Raw genomic sequence first — 15,396 nt, forward strand, 5'->3', positions numbered from 1 at the left:
ACCTGGGATGTGGTACAGCTCTGTAGGCAAAGAGCAACTGCTGCAACACTAGGTCCCAATCATTGGAGTGCTCATTTACGAATTAACGTATCATGGCCCCCAACGTTCCATTAAATTTCTCCACCAGGTCATTTGTTTGATGATGGTAAGGGGTGGCAACCAAGTAATTCACCCCATGGGCTTCCCAAAGGCTTTCCATAGTTCCTGCCAGGAAATTAGTTCCTGTACCTGGAGAGGGGCTGGTCTTGTGGGTTTCCCACTCTTTGGCATACCTCACAAGATCGGACATAGGCAGAAACATCCTTGCCCATTCTTCCCAGTGGAATGACCTCCCCAAACGGTCTTTGATCCTGTTCATCCCAGCATGGCCACTAGGATGATCATGGGCTAAGCTCAAGAGCTTTTCCAGATACTTAGTTGGAATTACCAACTGTCTCTGAGGATGCGAGTCTTCCTGGTGCCCACCAGAAAGAGTTTCCTTGCATAAAAGTCCTCTTTCTACAACAAACCGGGATTGATCAGAAGAGTTGAGAGACGATGGGTTGCTCTGTGCAAGCTCTCTGGAGGGTTTCGTCTGCTTCCTGTTCAGCCTGGAACTGTTCCCTTGATGTTGGAGATATCAGTTCCTCAGTGGATTGTGGACTTGGGCTTGGTCCCTCTGGAAGTGATGCAGGTGATGGGGCTGTTTCCGTTGACTGTGAACCGCTCTCTGCTGGTGCACTATGTTGGGGTTCAGGCTCTGGCTGAGCCTCTTGTGTAGGGTTATCTGCTGCTGCCAGTGCAGGTTCGGTGGGGCCCTCTGATGTTGGGATTGCAAGCACTGGATTCAGTGCTGGCAATGGGTCTCGTGCTGGTTGTTCTGCCAGTTTCAGTTCTGGGACTGGCTCTGTCTGGGTCTCTGGAACTGGATCCACTACTGCTGTTGCTGACATTGGCATGGGGTCTGGTTCCATTGCCTCTGACCGGGTCCTGTTAGAAGTTTCTGGAATAGAGCTAGGTGTGACAGCTTGCTTAGCGCGGCTGCGGGTGACCATTCCCACCCTCTTGGCTAGCTTCACATGATTGGCCAAGTCTTCCCCCAACAGCATGGGGACGGGATAATCATCATAGACTGCAAAAGTCCACGTTCCTGACCAGCCCTTGTACTGGACCGGTAACTTGGCTGTAGGCAAGTCAAAAGAGTTGGACTTGAAGGGTTGAATCATCACTTGGATCTCTGGGTTGATTAAATTGGGGTCCACTAAGGAAGCATGGATAGCTGACATTTGCGCTCCAGTGTCCATCCACGCGGTGATCTTCTTCCCGCCCACACTCACAGTTTCTCTCCACTCTGAGGGTATCTGGGAGGTATCTGGGCCTGAGGACCTCTGGTGTGATTCTGGTACAATGAACGTAATCTGTTGGGGTTCTTGGGGCAGTTGGCCTTTACATGCCCCGGCTCGTTACATTTAAAACCTTGTCCAGCTGACAAGTCACTGGGGCGAGGTGGGTTGCTGGAGAACGGTGTGGCGGGACGATAAGGTGTCTGGAGTGTCCCTTGGGGTGTAGTTGGAGCCTTGGACTGCCCCCGGTAGTAGGGGGTGGTCTGAGGTTGTCCCTTCTGGTATCCGCTCCAACTGCGACCAGTTTTTTTCTTTTCTGCCAACTCCACCCATTTGGCTCCAATCTCCCCCGCCTGAATTACAGTTTTGGGCTTCCCATTTAGGATGTATCTTTCTATTTCTTCAGGAACACCCTCTAAGAACTGCTCCATTTGCATTAGGAAGGGCAAATCTTCTGGAGATTTAACACTTGCTTCTGATATCCAGGCATCCCAATGTTCCACAATGAGGTAGGCATGTCAGGTAAATGACACGTCTGGTTTCCACCTTAGGGCTCTGAACCGCTGACGGGAATGCTCAGGTGTTAGCCCAATTCTGACTCTCACCTGGGTTTTAAACAGTTCATACTTGTTCATGTGTTCCTTAGGCATTTCAGCCGCCACCTCGGCTAAGGGTCCACTGAGCTGCAGCCTCAGCTCTACCATGTATTGGTCTGTAGAGATGCTGTACCCAAGGCAGGCCCTTTTGAAGTTTTCTAAGAAGGCCTCAGTATCATCGCCTGCCTTGTAGGTGGGGAACTTTCTGGGATGGGAAGTGATACCTGGAGAAGGATTGCTTGGGTTTGTTGGTATATTCTGCTGAGCCTTTGCCTTCTCCATCTCCAGTGCATGCTTCCTCTCTTTTTCCTTCTCCTCCATTTCTTTTTCCCTTGCCTCCATAGCTCTCCTGTGGGCAGCCTCTTGGGCTTTTTCTGCCTCTTTCGCTGCCTCCATTTCTTTGTCCTTTGCTTCCATTTCTTTGTCCTTTGCCTCCATAGCTCTCCTGTGGGCAGCCTCTAGGGCTTTTTCTGCTTCTTTTGCTGCCTCCAGTCTGGTTAACTCCAGTTTGTGTTGTGCCTTGGTTTCTGTCATTTTAGCCTCTCTGTTTTTAACTAACTTTACACCCGAGAGTTAGAAAGAAAACCACAAAAAACAAACAAAAAAACCTGGCTTGTAAAGTTTTGCTGTGCTGTAATCCGATACCTATGTTCTCTGATAGCTATTCTCAGCCTACAGAAAAATCCTTTAAAAAAACATCTCTGTCTCCAGGCAAATAGACAGAAAAAGCCTCTAGCTGCTCTTAGCTAAAAAAAACAAACCAACCTCTTCAAGTCTGTGAAAAACTTGTGAATTTCCTTGCAGGAGGTTAACTACCCTGCCTTTAGGTAGAGAAAACGCCAGCTCAAAAAAGAAAGATCCCTTTGTTATGCCTGCTGCTCTGGCCCCCCAGACAGAGACATAGAATTACAAAACCTTTTAAAATCTTGCTGTGCTTCTGGTTCAAAATGATCTAAAAAAAAAAATCTCAAAATGATCTCAAAATGATCCCACTGCTCTGCCACCATGTCAAGCTTCCTTCCCCACTCTGAACTCTAGGGTATAGATGTGGGGACCTGCATGAAAGACCCCCTAAGCTTATTCTTACCAGCTTAGGTTAAAAACTTCCTCAAGGTACAAACTTTGCCTTGTCCTTGAACCCTATGCTGCCCCCACCAAGCGTGTTAAACAAAGAACAGGGAAAGAGGCCACTTGGAGACGTCTTCCCCCCAAAATATCCCCCAAGCCCTACACCCCCTTTCCTGGGGAAGGCTTGATAAAAATTCTCACCAATTTGTACAGGTGAACACAGACACAAACCCTTGGATCTTAAGAACAATGAAAAATCAATCAGGTTCTTAAAAGAAGACTTTTAATTAAAGAAAAAGTAAAAGAATCACCTCTGTAAAATTAGGATGGTAAATACCTTACAGGGTAATCAGATTCAAAACATAGAGAATCTCTCTAGGCAAAACCTTAAGTTACAAAAAGACCCAAAAACAGGAATATACATTCCATCCAGCACAGCTATTTTACCAGCCACTAAACAAAAGAAATCTAATGCATTTCTAGCTAGATTACTTACTAACTTTTTACAGGAGTTCTGAGCTGCATTCCTGATCTGTTCCCGGCAAAAGCATCACACAGACAGACAGACCCTTTGTTCCCCCCACTCCAGCTTTGAAATGATCTTGTCTCCTCATTGGTCATTTTGGTCAGGTGCCAGTGAGGTTATCTTACCTTCTTAACCCTTTACAGGTGAAAGGGTTTTGCCTCTGGCCAGGAGGGATTTTATAGCACTGTGGACAGAAAGGTGGTTACCCTTCCCTTTATATTTATGACATGTACACTAAAGTCTCCAGGGCCATGATGGAAAGAGGCTACTCCAGGGACACAGAGCAGTGTCATACAAAAATCAAGGAGCTCAGGCAAGTGTACCAAGAAGCCAGGGAGGTGAACGTGCACTCTGGATCACAGCCCCACCCATGTCGCTTCTACTGTGAGCTGCATGCAATTAGGGGGTGTGAAGCCACCACTACCCCACCACTGTCCGTGGACACCTGCAAGGTGGGAGTTGCAGGGAGCGAGGAGGATGAGTTATTGGAGGACAAAGAGGAGCAGGAGGACAGTGCACAGGCGGCAAGTTGGGGAATCCGTTTTCCCCCTAGCCAGGGACTATTCTTAATGCTGGAGCCAACAGCCTCCCCCAACTCCCAAGGCGGGCTCCTGGACCATGACCCTGGAGAAGACACTTCTGGTGAGTGAGAGCCTGATCGGAGCCTGGGTGTAGGGGGAAACCCAGCTGCACTGGGCTGTACGCGTTTAGTTTAAAGGGCTCATCCCTGCTCAGAGCCTCATCGGAGCCACGTGGTGGGTGCGGAGGGGCAGGGGGTGTTGTGTGAAGCGATCATCCCAGAGAGCCTGCAGGCCCTCCTTTTATATGGCAAACCCTCCAGGCATTGCTTGCTATGGGAAAGGGGGCCTAGCAGTTTGAAAGCATTGAAATGAATGTGGAAGAAGCAGAACACCGCATGCCCCTAGGGCTTACCATGGCTGCCTGCAAGCTGAATTCTGTTGCCCGGCCGCGTGTAATGGCTTACTCACACCAAAGTGGCAGGCACTTCAGTATAAGAGGCAAAATGCGACCTTGTACAGAAAGAACATGTGCTGTGTACGATGAATTGCCTGTTTCACTGAGAAAGAGTGTTCCCTTTGTTCTCTAAAATGTATCCTTTAAAATACTACCCTCCCTTTTTCTCCTCCCGCAGGTGCAAATGTTTCAACGTGGCCCCTATCTACTCCGTTCCAGAGGCTGGTCCAGATTAGAAGGCAGAAAAAACAAACTCGGGATGACGTGTTTGCCGAGCTCATGCAGTCCTCGCACACTGATAGAGCCCAGCTGAATGTGTGGAGGCAAACAATTGCAGAGTCCCGTAAAGCGTTAAATGAACACAAAGAGAGGAGGCAGGATGCTATAGTCAAACTCATGGGGGAGCAAACTGACATGCTCCGCTGTATGGTGGATCTAATGCAGGAAAGGCAGCAAGACCACAGACGGCCGCTGCAGCCCCTGAATAACCGCCCTCCCTCCTCCCCAAGTTCCACAGCCTCCTCACCCAGATGCCCAAGAATATGTGGGGAGGGGAGGCTACGGGGACCCCACACTCAACCCCAGAGGATTGCACAAGCAGCAGAAAGCTGGCATATCCGATTTTGATTTGGTTTCTAGACTTGTCCTTCCCTCCTCCTCCTCCGCCCCCCTAACCCAATACTCCCCACCCCCCGGTCTACCTTCTGATTTCTCTCTTTGTGTTGTGCAACAAATAATAAATAATGTTTTTTTAAACAATTGTGACTTTATTTCCTTTCATATAGATAGGGGGTGGGTAACGTCAAGAGAAACAAACACACCTGTCACACCGTACCCTGGCCAGTCATGAAATTGGCTTTCAAAGCTTCTCTGATGTGCAGCGTGCTCTGCTGCGCTCTTCTAATCGCCCTGTCGTCTGGCTGTGTGAAATTGGCCGCCAGGTGAGTTGCCTCAACCTCCCACCCCGCCATTATCATCTCCCCGTTACTTTCACAGATATTGTGGAGCACACAACAAGCAGCAATTACAACTGGAATATTGGTTGTGCTGAGATCTAATTGAATCAGTAAACTGCATCAGCAAGCTTTCAAACATCCAAAAGCACATTCTACCACCATTCTGCACTTGCTCAGCCTATAGTTGAACTGCTCCTTACTACTGTCCAGGGTGCCTGTGTATGGCTTCATAAGCCATGGCATTAAGGGGTAGGCTGTGTCCCCGAGGATAACTGTAGGATTCATTCAAGGTTCATGCACTTGGCAACATTCAGGGCACACCCGGAGTGTTGTGTAGGAGCAGTGCACACACAGCTCCTCTCAAGGGCATGAACCTTGGAATCTCGCCCAGATAACATGAACTGTGGGAAGCCTCCCAGGACCGGGCTCAAGGCCCGAGAGCAAGGAATGAGGTAGATAGAAATTGGTAAATAAGAATGTTAAACAAAGCCAGTGTATTCCTTTTATCTGTTGGAGAATGTAATGCCTGGGGGGAGAGAAAGAATAAAGGAGAGGGTGGAAAGCTGACAGGCCCAGTCCGTTGGCAGACCAGCCTGTTTGCTTGCTTAAAGCTTTGTGCTGTCTCGTATTTGAACCGCAACAGATAACTATAGGCATTTCAACATCCCCAACAGTAATATTCTGGTCTGGGAAGTAAGTCCCTTCCTGCTGCTGTTCAAACAGACCAGAGTTCCTGAAGATGCAAGCGTCATGCACCTTTCCTGGCCATCCCACGTTGATGTCGGTGAAACGTCCCTTGTGTCACCATGGAAAAGTACGCCTTGCGGTTTATGTACTGGCCACCCCGGTGTTCCAGGGCCAAGATAGGGATATGCATTCCGTCTATCGCCCCACCACAGTTAGGGAACCCCAGCGCATTAAAGCTATCCACAATGGTCTGCACATTTCCCAATGTGACTACCATTGATAGCAACTGGTCAATGACTGCGTTGGCTACTTGCAGCACAGCAGTCCCCACAGTAGATTTGCCCACTCCAGACTGATTCATGACTGACCGGTAGCTGTCGAGCGTTGCAAGCTTCCACAGGGCTATGGCCACTCGCTTCTCAACTGTGAGGACTACTCTCATTTTGGTGTCTTTGCACTTCAGGGCAGGGGACAGCAAGTCACAAAGTTCCATGAAAGTGGCCCTACGCATACAAAAGTTTCTCAGCCACTGGGAATCATTACAGACCTGCAACGCTATGCGATCCCACCAGTCTGTGCTTGTTTCCAGGGCCCAGAATCGGTGTTCCATGGCATGAACCTGCCCCAATGCCATCATGATCTCCCAATCACCACATGCCGTGCTTCTAGGAACATCTGTGTCTGAGTCTTCATCACTATCGTAATCGCGCTGTCGTTGCTTCCTTGCCCGGTTTTGCAGGTTCTGCACATACTGCTGGATAATGCGCAAGGTATTTACAATGGTCACAACTGCAGCGGAGATCTGAGCGGGCTCCATGCTTGCCGCGCTATGGCACCTGCACCGGTAATCCAGGAAAAAGGGCATGAAACGTAGGAGAGCAGAGTGGCAGAGGAAGAGGTGCTGTTCGGTTCACACGGTAGCTGAAAAAAGGCGGTAAATGGTTGTCTTCTGTAGCTTTCACGGAGGTGGGAGCCCAGGACAGACAACATGGAGAAGCTCGGTAGCGCGGCAAGAGCGGGAGAGCAGAGCTGGCCGCGGAAGCGGTCGATGAGGAAGAGAAAAAGTAGATACTTATAGAGATTACATAGAAAAATGAGAGAAAATGTGAGTTGGATTCATAGTACCAGGAAAGAAGCGGTGCACCGTATTGCACCATCTGCTGAAAGCAGTATGGCGTCTGCATACCAAAAAGGCGTGGAACGATTGTCTGCCGTAGCTTTAACGGAGGGGGGGAGCGACTGACGACACACACCCGGAAACACCCGCGAGAATGTTTTTGCCCACCCTGCCCTGGGAGCTTAACCCAGAATTCCAGTGGGCTGTGGGATAGCTACCCACAGTGCGCCGCTCCGGCATTCGATGCCAGCCTCGGGACTGTGGACCCACTCTGCCGAACTCACGCGCTTTAGTGGGGACACACGAGGCCGAATGTATAAAATCGCTTCCGAAACCTCGACTAGAATCATCTCGAAATAATGCCCTGCTGTAGGCGTACCCTCCCTTCCTCCCCCCCCCCCCCCCGGAGAGTTTACGATCCAGGCCCCTGACCCTGGCGTTATGTCACCCGAACCCTCACCGCACCTGCTAGCCCAGCTCCCTGCGCGCCCAGCCCGCGCTGCTCACCCTGCAGCCCCGCCGCGGGCGGCACACGCCCCTGGCCGCGCCCAGCCCAGGCTGGCGGGGGCCCCGAGCGGGCAGCGCCAGCCGGAGGAGGCGGAGCTCCTGGGCGGGCTCCCCGGGAGACACGCCCACGCTGCCGCGGCGGCTAGACCGTACCTTCCGCGTCCGCCCAGCCGCTGCCCGCTCCTTGCGCGGCGCCCGGGCGTGGAGCGAGCGGCTGGGCGGCGCACGGGCTCCGGCGGGCGGGGGCGGCCTCTGCCTTGGCCCGCGGTCCTTGCCCGCCTACTGCCGCCGGCGCCGCCAAGCGCAGCCATGTCGGCCGGGGGCGGCGGGCTGGGGACCCCCCGGGCCCTGCCCTCCTCCGGGCCCCGGGCTCTGCGGGACATGCCGCACCCGCTGGCCGCTTCCAGCAGCGAGGAGGCGGCCGCCGAGCTCACCCCCAGCCCGGACCTGCTGCTGCCCCGCAGCTTCGCCGACAAGGTACGGCCCGGCCGGGCTGGGGTGCGGGCAGAGGGCGGCGGGGGAGGGAATGAATGGCGGGGCTTCTCTGCCCGCCGGCTGCATCCCTCGTCTCCCGGTGCTGCGAAAGACCCCGTCGCCCAGCCCGCCGGCGATGCTCGTGACACATCAGCAGGCGCGCTGGGCTGCTCCAGGGCGGCTGTGCTCTCCCGGGGGGCTGCTTCCGCGCCCCCACATCCGCCTGGGTTCGGTTCGCGCCCGGGAGTGCGGTGGGAAAGACTTGAGCAGCAGGTGAAATCCCCACCCTCGCCCTCTCTTGTTGTCTTGGCTGCTGGTTAAGCGGGCAGGATGTGGTCCATGCTCCTCTTCTGTTCGGTCTTAGGCCTTTATTGCCAGTGATGGATGATGAGGACTAGATCCCTGCCTCCCAAGGTGTAGCCTGTAGCCGGGCGGGGAAGGTTCTGTGCCCCTGCTATGATTGCGTACCCTTAGGCTTGTCATCCGTTTGAATGCGAGCCTCTCCTCCGGAGCCGCTTTCCTTGCCACTTTCCCTTCTCACAGCACTAATATGGCAGGTAGGCTGTGCTGCCCCCCCCCCCCCAACCTGTGTGCCCGCATACTCCATGAGTCTGGGTGTCTTGAGAAGTGCTACGTTTCTAAATACCTTGTGACTCTCTCCTCTCTGGAGTACTTGTGGCACCTTAGAGACTAACCAATTTGGTTAGTCTCTAAGGTGCCACAAGTACTCCTTTTCTTTTTGCGAATACAGACTAACACGGCTGTTACTCTGAATCCTCTCTGGAGGGAACTTGACGCAACATTGACTGGCAGTCAGGGCAGACCTCGCATGATACCGGTGTTGCTCATTTCTGCAATGGTTTGCTATTTCTTATTGAGCGTGCATGTGGCCGCCTTTTTTTTTTTTTAAATTGTAGCTGAGTAAAGACATCTGGTCGGGTTGGATAGTCGTTATGCTTTGGGCAGCTTGTGGGGGTGGGCCTGAAGCTTTCTCAAACTAAATTTCATTCAGTCAATGGGCACATATGGGGCCTGCAAGTTGCTGCAGGCTTCCTGAACGCTGAATGGCATTCTCCATTCTCATGGACTTGTGTAGTGTGGGGCCATGTGTCAACAGTTACAAATCTGCCATCTGGAGACTTTTTGTGGCTGCCCCCAGCTTTGCTAAATCCACATGGGTGGAGCTCTGTACAGGGCAAGACTGAGGTGATCTGGAGCCCCAAGCATATACCCTTTTTGCCCTGCCGTGCTTCTTAGTGGGGTGGCAGTGGCCATCCCTCCCCCTACAAGTGTCTGGGGCCTCTCCCTCATCCCTGGTCCACCATTCCTTGTCTCTGAGGGGGATGGTGCCTTGTCTGGAGGAGAGGGGACTTGCCCACCTGAGCAAAAGACTCTGTGTGGTACCCTTCTGTGACTTGATTAGCAGGCAAATACTTGACATGCAAGTTATCAACATTAGGCTTCAGGTTTGGCACCCCTTTGAGATGACATGGGGCAGCCCACACCTCAGAGCTGCATAGCGGGTTGTCAGCGCACTAAGGTGGCTGTTACTGCCTTGGTTCACCTTAATATTTTAGTTCACAACTTGGCCTTTGGATCCGTAAGGGATGGAGGCTCCAGCCTTGTCTCCACCAAGGAGATTTGCCTGGAAGTAACTGCAGTGGTGCAAACGCAATGTGTTGCACCAGTATTCTTCATCCCGGTATGTTACTGGTGTGAATTTTCCTAGCATAAACGGGGCCTTAAATTCACTCCTTTAATGAACGCTTAAATTCTGGAGTGCAAGCTGGTGCACATCTCTTTTTAGACGGCAGCCGAGAGTCAGGTGAGCTTCCTCACCCTGATCGTTTGGGGGGGGAGGGGGTTCTGCCCAACAGTAGCCTCAGGCCAGGTGACCATATGCTTGTCTGAAGCAGTGCAGGTGAATCCATCCACCTGTGTTTGTGTAGGGTGGGGATGAGTACTAGCAGCTAAAAATGCTGTGTGTGTGATGTGGGAATAGATAGATGCTCATAGTAACTGGCCTTATTCAAAGCTTGTCTCGGAGTAAAAGATTCTGACCCCGAAGCAGTGGAGAGCAGCAGACTGAACTGGCTCTCTGTCTGAAGGCTGTATCTTTGGTATAATCTCTCAAATAAAAAGGGACTCCTTGAGCCTAAAACCCCGTAGGTCAGACATGAGAAAAGCGCCGAGGTGCTCCACCATTCCAGTATCTGGAGAAGGATTGGGCAGTAAAATCCAGAAGACCATGAATCTGAGAGCATCTCTTCAGGGTGTTCTGCCTTTCTGTCCGAGAGCGCTCCCTCCTCTGTTTAATGTTCACAGGACTGGCAGGAAAAACTCTACTTCCGTTCGCTTTTGCAAGTATATAGGCATGAAATAAGCAGCATCTCTGCCTCCAATCTTATGGCAATAGTTAAGTTTAAACTGCCGGTGCTGCTAATGCCCATTCCCCAGACCCTTCAATAGGTTAAATTGAATGCCTGCTAGCTTGCCCACTGGCCTCATTGTCTTAATCTTTGGCTGTGACTTCTTCATCTCTTAGCAGGCTAATTCACTGGCTTGAAAAAGTAATCATATGTATGTGGCCTCCAATAGTTGGGTAAGAAGATGCAAGCGTGGCTGAACTCTGGTGCCATTCTGGGCTAGGTTCCTAGCTCTTTCTGCTGCCCCTCTAACGTCCATCTATGCACAGAAGCTACATTTACTCTTTGCCTCCGCCAGCCCCAGCAAAATCCACTTGCCAGGTATGAAGGGCTATACTCTGCTCTGTATAATTTGAGATCGGGGTCCCAATTCTCTCTGCTGTAAGTAGACACCACTCCATTGAGTTAGTGGGCTTATGCCAGGACTGAATGTAGCCTGGACTGTCTGCTCCGTATCAACCAGACAAGCCTATAACCCTGATGCCTATTTAGTGGAGGGATAGGACAATTTACTGAGTCAGCCAGAGGGGTTGGATTATGCACCTGTTTAGGATCTTTCAGGCAGCACTTCCTAAACCCTTTGAAAGCTCCAACCCTGCCATGTTGGCTGGACAGTACTGAGGAAACTTGCACTGCTACTGTTTTGTGCCCCACACACTCAGAGATGCTGCCTTAAAAGGTAAAGACAGACCTAGTTCTGCTTTTGGAAGCTGGCAGAACTCTGTTTGTTGCCTTTATTTCCCCAAAGCGCTCTTCTCCTTTCCTCTCTTTGGCAGAGTTGGATAAGGACCCATGCTGCTGACAGATAAAGCTTCTAGTGAATTCATTTAATGTGAAAGTTTCTGGAGAGTCAGTCGGTGATAGCTCGTATGCAGAGGGCACTGGGGTACCATGCCCACTGAAGTATGCAAAGTCACTTGTGTGACTAAATATGAATTGTGAACACCTCTGTGCTTGTGATTTGTATTTACTAGCAGCCTCAGGGTGCTCTCTACCTCTGGCACGCGTACAGACGGTGCCATCAAATCTAATAAAAGGTAAGCCACAGGGATTTTGAGTGGGGTCTGGAGTGTAGACTGTATGTGGGGCAGTTAGAATGCACTGCAGCCTGTAGCTTGAGTGGTGAATCCAGCGCCTCAGACTCCACTCAAAATCCCTGCAGCTTTCTTCCTGTCAAACCTTGACTGTGCAGTCTGCAGGGGAGGAGAAACTGGAGGAGAAATGGACAAGAAGCTGCAGGAGGCTCTGGGGAAGCCGGGAAGAAAGGCCAGATAGGCAGGAGAAGAGCCACCCAACTGAACTGGTAAATCCCTCAGTCTGGCTCTGGGGAGCCCTAGGGGCTTGGGTGGCGACGAAGCCTCAGGGGCTTGGGGCTAATGGCAAACGAGGAGGAAGGTAGTAAGCCCCAGGGTCTGTGGAGAAGGGAGAAATTAGGGTGAAGAGAGGAGGGAGACCTTGGGCTGGGGCCGAGCACGGTGGAAGTTTGGGGGAAGAGGACCTAGAGGAATGGGACTAAGGGGGGAGTTATCCCCGGTGCTTTCCCAAATCATTTCTTTTACACCCACTGGTCAAAGTGCAATTAGGGTGCCTTCTATGTCTAAATTCCTGCTGCAGGAGAAGTAGTGCTCAGTAGAAGGATCTACATTTCAGACTCGTGAACCTGCAATAATTTCTTCTTTCTCTCCACTTCCCTATTTGGGGTTGGCGACTTCTGTAGCCATCTCCCCAAACTCATGACTGTACGCCTGGCTGTTGTGCAAATTGGTCTCTGTACAGGCTGCTGATATCTGGTCCATATACTGTGTCTTTGGCCTCCCCCTTTGTAGTCTTCCATCCATGATCATAGCAAGGACCATCCTACCAATATAACTCTCAGGTCTCTGCAGGACTTGTCTGTACAAATGCAACCATGTCCATACAAATGCAACATGTCTTCACCTGGGGGCACCCCTCATTAAGCCCCTCACAACTTCATTTCATTTCCTTATCACGGAGCATCTAACCATTTGACCATCACAAGGTCTCTTTTCTTGTGACTGGCCAAGTTTCTGTTCCATACGTTAGGATGGGACAAATTACAGTTTTATGCACTCTGCCTTTTAACTCTATTGGCATCTTTTTATCACAGAGAATTGGGGTCTCCTCCCTCTATTTGCACCTGAAGCAGCTTTGGTATGATGCCATGCATCAGTCAAGAGGGCACCATTGTCAGCAATTATTGATGTTAGGTATGTGAATTCTTTCGCTCTCCTAAGCTCTCTGCCTATAATATCCTTTATGGTAGGTGGTCCTCCCTTCCAGGTATCAAAGCCTTGGTCTTATTAACGTCCACTCCATATCCTGCTTGCTGAAAATTGTGATGCTGCTTGTCAAAGTTGGCTTGCAGGATCTCTGTCTTCTACACACATGACTGTCATCAGCAAACAGCATATTCCAAGGTGTCTCCCTTCATATATTCTCACTTATCACATCTGAGACAACTGCTAACAAAAAGGGCTCCATGCTAACCCCTCATGCTGGCCAGTGTTTACTGGAAACTCACTCTGTTGTAGCCCCATTTGGTTTTGACTATGCTAGCTGCTCCATTGCACATATCCTGGGTACACAATTCTCCTAGTACACAATTGTATGCCCTCTCCATGTCTATAAAGACCATACCCAGATGCTGTCTCTCTTCTCTCAACTTCTCCATAAGAGTTCTTAGAGGTTTCTGACTGCAAGAAGCTGGGACTGGATGACCGGGGATGGATCACTTGATGATTGCCCTGTTCTGTTCATTCACTCTGAAGCATAGGGCACTGGGCTAGATGGACCATTGGTCTGACCCACTATGGACATTCTTATGATCTTATAATATATATAGCATAAATTGTACTTCTTCCTGGCATAAATCCTTACTGACTGTTTCAAACTTCAACCATTCCATGCAAATACTTTTCAGTAATCATCTCCCATACTTTCACAGCTTAAGTGGGTGATAATTAGCCTACAGTACATGATTTCCTTTATGTTTAAAAATGGGCACCACAAAGCTTTTATGTCATTCATCCAGCATTTTCTCTTTCTTAAGAATCATTGAACAGACTTGCTGCCTTCCCTTCCCAGTGACTTCAGTGCATCCACCCATACTTCATGTGGCCCTAAGAGCCTCCACAACCTCTTCCTTCCGCATGCAATCTGTCAAGCCTGGTTTTGGCTTACGTGTTCTTAGTTCCTTCCTTGGATTCTTCTCGTTCATCACTCTTTCAAAATTATCACTCCAGACTTTGTTGATTGATTTTCACCATTTATTTGTCATATACCATGTTCATTTCTAATGGAAGCAAACTCATTCACATCCCTCATTATTTTCTCTTGCCTTAGTGAGTTTGTAGATGGTCTCTTATCCTCCTAGTTGGTTATGTAGCGCATTGCAGGACAGTTTTTTAGCTGTTGCAACACATTTTGGCTGTTTTTTTGCCTCCGTACGCATCTTATCCTTGCTCAAGCCACTGGCCTGCCACTTGTTCTTCTCAATTGAAGCTATAACTTGAAGAGTCCACCACCAAGTCTCCCTTCTTATCCTTTTCAGCCCCGGTTTAATCATTCTTAGGGCTTCATATGCCATTTCCAGCTACGTTAACTTGTGAATCCACAGGTGCTGTTCAATAATCTAACCACGTAGCTTGTCAGAATGGAGCCTAGATAGCCATGGTTGAAAGTCTTCATGAGCCTCTCACTTCGTGCTGCTTTACTTAGCATCTTCTCTGTAGGTTTGGAGTAGCTTAAAACAAACTTAGCTTTGCAAGTATCTTGAGCTATGTTGGAACAGGATTGCAGAATTGGTTCCCTACAGCCTCCAATGCCTGTCCTGTTGTCATAGTTCCTTCGTTCTGACCTGCATGGGGAAAAATAATCTTACTCTCTGCAGCTTCTACAGTCTTGGCAGTCCAGTACAAATTTTTCTTTGTATGCTGCTGCCTCCATGACTCTGAAACTGGGCCTTTGGGCGCCAACGGTCCCTGTCTCTCTGGCTTCCTGCAGTGAATCCATCTAAATCAGACTCCGGCAGAAGGCTGGTTCCTACCTGTTCAGGGTGCAGTGCTCTCAGTAAGTATTTGCAGTGACATCAGACAGACTTTTTTTTCAAAACAAGGTAACAATTAATTGGTCACCTGGCCTACAGAACCTGAAAGTCCTTAGGTTAGCAGAGAGCAGCCCCTGATCCGTGCTGCTGTAGAAACTATCATGGCACGCGTGCTCGCTCTCTCTCTCTCTCTGTCCCTCAGCTCTTACCACATCACCTGCCACCTCTTGTCTTTGTTGTCTGAACACAGCCATATTGCATTCACATGTTCAGCTCCCTCTGCAGTGAGGTGTATGTTTCTGGTCATTGGGATGGGTTGCCAAGGTCTCGGTAGGGTCTTCCATTCAAATGTGTTAGTTCCATCCCAGAGAGCCAGAGTGGGCATGTCTCAAATACCTAGCCTGATCTCCCATGTCCTAGGGGGTAAAATGAGTTCTTTCCCCCACAGTGAATAGCGATGCCAAGGTCCTAGGTACAGAGCAATACATAGCACATAAAATTGTCTCAGAAAATTCCTAGATTTGTCACAAATGCATACTTAAAAATGCCAAAATCTCAGTTTAAGGTGCAGACACCCAGTCACAACTCTCCTTGCCACTCTGTGCATGTACAGTTGTGAGGCACCCCCAAGTGAAGGCCTGGTCCATGTTCTAGTACAAAACGGCATGCAAGTTTG

General features: G+C 50.1%; 1 protein-coding gene and 1 long non-coding RNA gene across 4 annotated transcripts in view; one reads left to right on the plus strand and one right to left on the minus strand.

Moving 5' to 3' along the window:
* Window positions 1–5,233: 5,233 nt before the first annotated feature.
* On the minus strand, window positions 5,234–7,865 carry LOC142072229 (uncharacterized). Of its 2 annotated transcripts, none has more exons than XR_012668662.1 (2): window positions 7,755–7,865; window positions 5,234–7,159 (listed from the first exon to the last, which is right to left on the minus strand). It is a non-coding gene; the product is annotated as an uncharacterized LOC142072229 (long non-coding RNA). The 2 variants fall into 2 exon arrangements; XR_012668661.1 differs by having other exon boundaries at window positions 7,713–7,865.
* Window positions 7,866–7,919: 54 nt separating this feature from the next.
* The window catches only part of SNX30 (sorting nexin family member 30), a 68,293-nt gene continuing 60,816 nt past the window's right edge, over window positions 7,920–15,396 (plus strand). Inside the window, exon 1 of one of the 2 annotated variants that reach the window (XR_007356618.2) lies at window positions 7,920–8,231. Coding sequence is in view for 1 of the 2 variants with exons in the window: in XM_048849647.2 (XP_048705604.1) it covers window positions 8,064–8,231 (168 nt within the window). In the remaining variant the exon portion in view is untranslated. The remainder of the gene's footprint in view (window positions 8,232–15,396) is intronic. The other variant, XM_048849647.2, reaches the window with a different exon arrangement.

Source organism: Caretta caretta, chromosome 5 (genome assembly GCF_965140235.1).
Source record: "Caretta caretta isolate rCarCar2 chromosome 5, rCarCar1.hap1, whole genome shotgun sequence".
Taxonomy (NCBI): domain Eukaryota; kingdom Metazoa; phylum Chordata; order Testudines; family Cheloniidae; genus Caretta; species Caretta caretta.